This window comes from Jaculus jaculus, chromosome 5 (assembly GCF_020740685.1).
Source record: "Jaculus jaculus isolate mJacJac1 chromosome 5, mJacJac1.mat.Y.cur, whole genome shotgun sequence".
Taxonomy (NCBI): domain Eukaryota; kingdom Metazoa; phylum Chordata; class Mammalia; order Rodentia; family Dipodidae; genus Jaculus; species Jaculus jaculus.
In genome coordinates this window covers 155149998-155158967 of record NC_059106.1, presented here as the reverse complement: position 1 = coordinate 155158967, position 8970 = coordinate 155149998, and the positions used below count along the sequence as shown (strand labels likewise).

General features: G+C 39.8%; 1 protein-coding gene across 1 annotated transcript; it reads left to right on the top strand.

Annotated features, from left to right (window-relative positions):
- The first annotated feature begins 1764 nt into the window (after nucleotides 1-1764).
- LOC101597581 (keratin-associated protein 7-1) lies at nucleotides 1765-2022 on the top strand. Its single transcript, XM_004654433.1, has one exon. The coding sequence runs from the start codon at nucleotides 1765-1767 to the stop codon at nucleotides 2020-2022; it is 258 nt and encodes an 85-aa protein (XP_004654490.1).
- Nucleotides 2023-8970: the final 6948 nt, after the last annotated feature.

Here is an 8970-nt window from a genome sequence, read left to right as displayed (position 1 = left end):
ACTTACAATAAATGTCTGTGATGAAAGAACCCAAAAGTGCTTATAAAATGTTCTGTAGGCTGGAGAGATGGCTTAGAGGTTAAGATACTTGTCCGCAAAGCCAAAGGACCCAGGTTCAATTCTCTAGGACCCACATAAGCCAGATGCACAAGGTGGCTTAAGTGTCAGGAGTTCATTTGCAGTGACTGGATGCCCTGTTGTACCCATTCTTTTTCTCTCTGCCTCTTTCTCTCTCTCTCCCAAATAAATAAAAAATATTACAAAGTGTTTTGTAGGGAGCTATGAACCTGAGAAAGTAAGAACATCAGTCGATACATAATGGGGATAATTAATTATATCTCTTGTGTCCTATGACAGTCCATTAAGGGAAGAAATCAGCAACATTTATCTACATGTGAAAAAAATTTTTTGAGACAAGGTCTCATTCTTGCCTTGAACTTGTGATCCTTCTCTTTCTGAAGTGTTGGGGTTATAAGTGTGTTTCATAATGTCCAGCTATGTACAGGAACTTTTTCCTTTTATATTTAGGGAGTCTAGATTTTTCTTCACATATGAAAAGATTATCTTTTAAGCATCTAAATTAGAACAAGTTGAGCATTATTGAGCCCAAATTCTTCAAGGTTTACCTTCATATAGAGGAATGACTTCACAGAACAAAATGAGAGCAGAAGGAAGTACTATGTTGTTAAATAGAACTTGTCTTTTTATTATTATTTTTTTTTCTTTAGCTAGATCATGGCATTCAGACTTGTTTTACTAGGAGTCAGTAAGACCCAAGCATGGTCTAATATGACTTTGAAATGGGCATCACCCCACCTAAGACCAGTGCAACCACTCCACAATAGGACAGTTTGGCAATGTTTGAGATGCTTTACAACTGAAGATTTTATGTTCTCTATAAAATTAGGCATTAACAAGGAAGATGCTCATAAATGAGATAGATGAAAATCACCAGCAGACTGGCCCCAGCTTTCTGATTATCTGGTGCCCTTGCAGCCTGTGTAAAAAGACTTCTTTAGAGTGTTTTTTTTTTGGTAGCAATACTTATGAAAATGAGACAAAAAGTGTTGGGATGAAATCTGCACAGCACAGAACAAGCCGTTTAAAAGTGAAGGATTCAGTAGCATTTCGTAAATTCATGACATTATGAAATCACAACCTCTACCTAGCCCCAGATGATCATCACTATCTTACAAGGAAACTCTGTTCTCATGTGGCAAGTTTTGGAATGATATATGAAGTGATTTTCACCAGGCTTACGGAAGTAGAATGTAACGTCTCAAAATGATGGAAACCAAGACTCAGCGACTCCAGCGAATGAATGGCTCTGTCTTGGTTTGAATGTGTAATCTGTGGCCAGAATTTTTTTTAGCCTAGTTATGTCAGGTGGGAGGCATTTATAAGCAGGAGATTTAGAGTCATGATGCAATCAAGATAGTAGTTAAACTATGGGACACTGATGAAAAGAATTCGGTTGCCTGTCAAGGATGGTCACTGGCTTTGATCACAGGACACATTCCTTTGCAAACCAAAAAGCCAACAAAAAGCATGGGCGATGAGTCTGTGCGTTTCATTATATGCATTTTATTAGAGAATAATAGGTTTATTTATGCAAATTAGCGGGAAGATGTGTAAGCAGTCCGGGCCTTGCCCACCATCTCAAGGTATAAAAAGCCAGGTGTGGAAGGAGTCCTTCACAACTTCACTCACACTCGGGCAACTCGTTCCTCACCGTCTGTCCAAACCCTCTCCACTCCTGCCACCATGACTCGTTATTTCTGCTGCGGAAGCTACTTCCCAGGCTATCCTTGCTACGGAACCAACTTCCACGGCACCTACAGGGCCACCCCCCTGAACTGCGTTGTGCCCCTGGGCTCTCCCCTGAACTACGGCTGTGGGCACCTCTACAGCTCCCGCAATTTCTGCTACGGTGGCAACAACTTCAACAACGACTGTTGCTATGGCAGCAGCTTTTACAGGCCATGGGGGTCTGGCTCTGGCTTCGGCTACAGCACCTACTGATGAGCCAATGGCTCTGTTGACTGCGGGACCCTCAACCAATTTCTGTGCAAGGAACAACCTGGAAATCGACGACTGTCTTCCTGCCTCCCATGTACTTGGGCGATGCAGAGAACCCACTGGAGCCTTGCTGTTGCGTGATGCCGACAAGTCACCCTGGGTTCAGAAGCTGAAGCTCATCCGCAGCAAAGCAAGCAAGCTAGACTTTCCTGAAATTAGGCACTGGAGGTAGCTCGCCTTCCACGTTGCTCTGCTCATATATCAACAACCTCTGCATCAATATTATTGTATTCCAAACTGTGTGTGGGCTCTTACTGTTAGTCTCTTAATAAACCTGTTTCATTCAGCATACATATTTTGTCCTGATCTTTTATTTTACTCTATTCCTATGCCTCCGAATTCATCCACAGATTTTGATCTATAATCATTGATCTTAACTAAAGTTTATTCTGATTTAAGATTATTCAACCAGGCTAGGGTGATGCTTAGCCATGTTTTTTTCTTTTTATACTGAGATTTTAATTTTAAATATCAGTAGAAATGTCCCAGATCTAGTTGGATGTGATGATGCACGTAGAGGCAGAGGTAGGCGGATCACTATGAGGCTGTGAGTTCGAGGCCAGCCTGAGATCACTTAGTGAATAGGTCAGCCTGGACTAGAGTGAGACCCTACCTCTAAACTAAACAAACAAACAAACAAACAAACAAACAAGCCATAAACAAACAAAGAAATGTCTCAGATTTAATCCAAAAAGCCTGCAAAAATTTGGCATTTATCTATGTTGATTATAAGCATAGAGAAATTATTGACTATTAAGGAAAAAACTATTTCTTCTTTTCATTACTGACAAAATTCAGCTTGAGGTCATTTTTCCTTTCCTAATTCTAATAATTTTAGGTTTTGTGAGATTTAAATCTCATGCACTGTTGCGAAAATTACAACTAATTTGGCTATGAAACTCTATCTTTAGGAATTCCTTAGGATGTGACCCATGAAGACAAGTCAACTGCTAAAATCATATAGCATTTGTCCGTTTTTGAATAGGTGGGTTTTATTTTGTCTGCTTGCTTTACCTCTGAGTGTATACATAGGTGGTCATAAAAGCCAAGCAGTTATTCTTTGGAATGATAGTTGCCAACAAAAGCATTTGAGTTGATATATGTGGTCTGCACTTGGCAAATGCTTCATGTCTGCCTTACAGAGAAACCTCTCCTTTATTGAAGCACAGTCCTTTATGTTTTGAATTAAAGCCCATTCATTCACATGTCAAGTATTTGTGTCCTCATCTCCAAGAGATGCTGAGTTGTTTACTGACTTGACTTGTTAAATTCCTGCTTTATGGGTACAAAGCACTGTACAGTCAATTATAAATTTTGTTTATTCATACTTCTTCAATAATTACTGGGCTCTGGTCACCACTGTAAACAATTTTGAGGTTATACATGTAAACACTTTTGGAGGGATAGACTAGCCTGGGATGCTGACTGTCTTTAAGGAGGAATTTACTCATTCAGCAGACAATCACTATGCAATTGGGGATAAAGAGATAAATAAAACCTACTTCTTGCTCTCAGGAGTTCAGTACACTATTTTATATATGCAGGGCATTTAATATTCTTTTGTTATATATCAGTTAATGGGTTATACCTGATTGTCAACTGTAGATATTTCTCATTCATGTTTCTTCCCAGGACATAAAATAAGAGACTGTCTGTGATCAGTGTGCGTGCACACACACACACACACACACACACACAGACACACACTCACTCACTCACTCACTCACTCACATACAGAGTGTTGTGAGTTTACATAGACAGGAAGTTTAGGTACACAAATATGATCATGAAAAGAAGAAAGAATTACATATTAAGACAGATAGGGCCGTGCACATGGCACCATGAACAGGGTCATCCTAGGATGAAACAGGCCATTACTCTCCAAGTTCCAATCAGGAGAAAGAACAAGCTATTGGAGGGGAGATCTCAGAGGATGAGCCTGCTAAGTGTGTGATTTGGGATCTCTGCCAGCCAGACATTCATAGATTCTATCATCAAGGTTAGCATTTGTCTTGTCAGTCATTACTGTTTTGTAATTGGCTATTGAGATTTGTGCGACAATTTCAAACTTACAGAAAAGTGACCACAACAGTGCAAAGACGATCTGGGTGGTGGTTTATAGTGATGGTCAACTTGACAGTACCTGGGACCACCTGTGAGGGATTATCTAGATTAGGTTAGCCTCTGGCCATGCCCGTGAGGGATAATCATGATTAGATTAATTGAGGTGGGAAGACTCCTCTTTACGTTGAGTGCCACAATCCCATGCACTGGGGTCCCTGGCTGAATAAAAAGGAGAGAGCTGGCTGAGCAACAACATTCATCACTCGCTGCTTCATCACCATGGTCAGATATTTTGTTCCAGCAATAAGAAGGAAAATAATATGACTTGCATGACTAGATTTATCAGATGTTTACATTTTCTCCCATTTAGTTTACCCTTGTATATATATAAAGTATATATGCAATACAGTGTACAGATATAGTACATATTCTTTCTTTAATATGAAATATACACATACACATGCACACACACATATATGAATTCCTCAGTACTCAGTACCCTGAGCACTCAGTATTCATGGCGTCATAAATTTACCCTAAGCACACAGAAGGTACAGTTGTGAAACCATGGAAACAGTACTGATTTAACACTGTATTCTTACTAATAATATAACCTTTCTTTCTTTCTTTCAGTCTACAGTGCATAGTTGATTGTTTCAATATCGTCTCTGATAGTTCCTTTTCCCCTGGTCTGGGGTCCAATCCATTCTGTCTGTTTCATATTTTCAATCTGAATCAGTTGTTAGCATTTATGTATCTTGGCCTCATAAATATGAAGAATATAGATCAATTGCCTAGTATAATGTCCCTTGATTTGGGCTTGTGAATGAGTTTTTCATTCTTAAATTCTGAGTTTTTTTTTTTTTTTTTTTTGCAGAATTATCATAGAAATCAACCTGTTCCATTCTCAGTGCACCAGATCAGAGAGATGTTCATTGGGAAGTTTGGTTGATACTAACTTTCATCATTTTATGAAAACAGTGTGCTAGTTTTGTCACTGTAAATTTGTTAGTCTCCAATAACAACTTTGAACAATGAGCCCCAGTGATTCTCTGGTCTCTAGGCCCCATGGGACTGGGGATACAGGTATGGGTGTCTAATGCTATAGTTGATTTGCTTGTAGATATTTTGACACTATATTTCTTGAGACAAGGTATTGCTATGTAGCTCAGGTTGGCCTTAGACTCACATTTTCTTGTCTCAGGTTCTCAAGTGCTGGGTCTCCAGGCATATGCCATATAATTTTTTAAAATTGAACTTCTACACAATAATGTTAGGATCAATTTTTTATAAGTATGTTTACTTTCATTAGTTGAAATAAGCTGTACATTGTTGCTAGAAAATTTTCATTTCCAGGGATGTTCCAGTGAGTTGCTGGCCAGGGAGGTCCCTGATGCCCCCAAAACATTATAGGCTGAGGCCCTTGGTTTCTCACCAGGAGTAGATGATAAGCACTTCTCTTAATGTTCATACCCATATATTAATGCTACTCTCACTTTGCAAAGGTAGAGAAGCTTCTTTTTTTTTAAATTTTTTAAATTTATTTATTTATTTATTTGATAGCAACAGACACAGAGAGAAAGATAGAGGGAGAGAGAGAGAATGGGCGCGCCAGGGCTTCCAGCCTCTGCAAATGAACTCCAGAGGCATGCGCCCCCTTGTGCATCTGGCTAACGTGGGACCTGGGGAACCGAGCCTCGAACCGGGGTCCTTAGGTTTCACAGGCAAGCGCTTAACCGCTAAACCATCTCTCCAGCCCTTCTTTTTTCAGATGGCAGTGACCTTGGGATAACTCAGAAGGCATCATGGTGCTGGAAAGAAGTGACAGGAGTGCTCAGCACTGCAATATCTTTATCACATCTTCCAAGGCTCAAGGCCTATTGTGGAAGAGGTGGCGGAAAGAATGTCAGAGCCAAAGGAAGGGTAGGACTCCTTACAACGTGCTCCCCCCAGACACAAAATGGCCTGGATATCCATGAGCTCACAATGCCTAACACTACCTACTCAAGACCATCATAATAGGAGGAAAAGATCATGACATTAAAATAAAAGAGAGACTGATTGAGATGGGGAGGGGATATGGAGAATGGAGTTTCAAAGGGGAAAGTATGGAGAGGGAGGGCATTACCATGGGATATTGTTTACAGCCATGGAAGTGTTAATAAAAAATTAATTAGTTAAAAAAAACTTTTTTATTTTCTCCATTGTTCTTATTCACTTATTTATTTCAACATTTCTATCTACATGGGCTCATAGAGTCTTATTTTGTACACTTGTTTATGTTACATTAATATTGTTACTAATTTTGATGTTCAAGTTGTTTCAGATTTGGGTAGTGTGAATCAATCTCCTGAGAATTTTAGAAATGGCCCATGGCACACTCAGATTATTTCTTTATGAATCCACAAGCTGTTCTAGAGGCTCATCTTGGCATCTGAGATTCCTGTCATCATCCCTGGCATTTTTATGGGGATGAACTGGAAAGGAAGCTGTGCCTGCACGGCTGAACGCTGGGCTTTGCTTGCTGTGTGTATATCCTGTGCACTGCGATCACTGCTATGATAGTTAATCGCCAAATGACATGTTCTGGCGACCTTGCAAATGGCTTAGGTGACACAGTGCTTGCCTGGCAAGCACAAGGCCCTGAGCTTTATCACCAGAGTCTACATAAAATGTAATGGGCAGACAGAGAGAGTGAGTCTGAGCATTCCAGAACTTCCTTCCACTGCAGATGAGTTCTAGACACATTCACCACTTAGTGCGTCCGCGTTTACATGGGCACTGGGGAATCAACTTGGCTATTAGGCTTTCCCAGGAAGTGACCTCCACTGCTGAGTCATCTCTTCTGCCCACATGATTTTTTCTTTCTTTTTTTTTAAATTTTATTTATTTATTTATTTGAGAGCGACAGACACAGAGAGAAAGACAGATAGAGGGGGAGAGAGAGAGAGAGAGGGAGAGAGAGAGAGAGAAAGAAAGAATGGGTACACACCAGGGCCTCCAGCCACTGCACACGAACTCCAGATGCATGTACCCCCTTGTGCATCTGGCTTACGTGGGTCCTGGAGAACCAAACTGGGATCCTTTTGCTTTGCAGGCAAATGCTTTAACGGCTAATCCATCTCTCCAGCACACCCTCCCCATATGATTTTTTAAATAATAAACTCTTTCACTCATGTAGTACAATTTAGTGGGCTCTGGGGAAAGTGTGTACCTTGGGGTGGCAGTGGGAATTTTATGGTCATCTCTCATGTAGAATCTAAAAAGGATAACCCCCTAAAAGTGAATACAAAGTGATAAATGTGTAGAATGACCTCTCTTCCTTTTTCCTATAGGAAGTATGTGACAGGGAAAACCAAAATTGAAATATACAATAAATTGTTTGAGGCTATATCATTCATTTGTAAAGAAAAACCTCAAGATGGAACTAAAGAATCTGACTTGGAATTCATTTCTTTAGTCAAAAATAAATTACCTGGGGCTTGGAGAAATGCCTGAGCAGTTAAGGCGTTTGCCTGCAAAACCAAAGGACCCAGGTTTGATTACCCAGGACCCATGTAAGCCAGGTGCACAAGGTGGCACATGCATCTGGAGTTCGTTTGTAGTGACTGGAGGACCTGGTGCGCTCATTCTCTCTCTATCTGCCTCCCTCTCTGCTTCTCTCACTTTCTCTCAAATAAATAAAAAAAATAATAAAATTAAAAAATTATCTGCTACTTTTAAAACTACAGAAGTTTTTCTAAGAATATCCTTGCATATTTCCTCCTTTTAGGCCATTAATGATTATGCCATGTAACCACATAGTGACTTACAGTTTATAAAATATATAAATATCACTTCATTTAATTCTGAAAAGTATCTTGCAATGCTGTTGGCATGTGAGGAAGTTATTGAAGATTACTTCATTTAATACTTACCAAGTGAGAAAAGTGAGTCCTGAACTGACACAGCATGTTGTAGATTCTCTCTGTGGCTGCTGTTCAGCTGTCAATCACAGAGGACACATATTAGTTATATGTTAGCCAAGTTGGCCCTTACTGAAGATCTTTCAGTGTTGTCATAAGCTTGCCAAAAGTTTTAATAATTATAAGGCTCTATTTTAAAGATCAATATCAAGTTCTAAAATCTCTCCTCATTAATGGAGTCAGCCAGATCATTATGCCCAGTATTTCTGCTTCATTTCACACTTTATTATGTCTTGCATGGATCATGTCTTCAGCTGCCTGTTGGGTCTTCCTGGAGGTTCTTAATGCCACTTACATACGATATGGTTAATGAATTCAAGGTGGAAGACAATCATGCATCTTTCTTTAACAAACACTTGGCTAACTTTTATAAATTTGTTGTATCTCTCAGGAAAAATCAGAGGCACAAAAGCTTGCTGTTTTCTCCAGTTATCTTTCCCACCTCTCTGTCATATGCCTCCCTTTTACCTTCACTAGGTTTTATCGTCATTCCTTTCTCCCTTCTGACCTTCTCTAGAGAACCTCTAAGAATCCTTTGAAAGTCTTTCTCCTCCCCCTGTACCATCCTTTGTTCCAGTTTGACAGCCCTCTCTTAATTTAAGAATATTGTTCACATAGTGTGGTTGAAACCCATCGGCAAACATCATGTATAGTATATACACAGATAGTATTCTTTATTTTATTTGGATTTATTAACTTTTGTGGCAATAGAGACCATGCAGCATGAGAAAGTGCAGGGCATCTTAACAGGAGGGTGACGGGAGAGGTTTGTTATATGGTTTTAAAAAGGCTTGGATTAGGAGCTCATAAAGGAGGTAGGGGTCTCTTCTGGATTGGGAAATATGTTAGTTTGTGATTACTA

Coding starts and splice junctions, on each gene's coding strand:
- LOC101597581 (XM_004654433.1), top strand. CDS start 1,765: ATGACTCGTTATTTCTGCTGCGGAAGCTACTTCCCAGGCTATCCTTGC.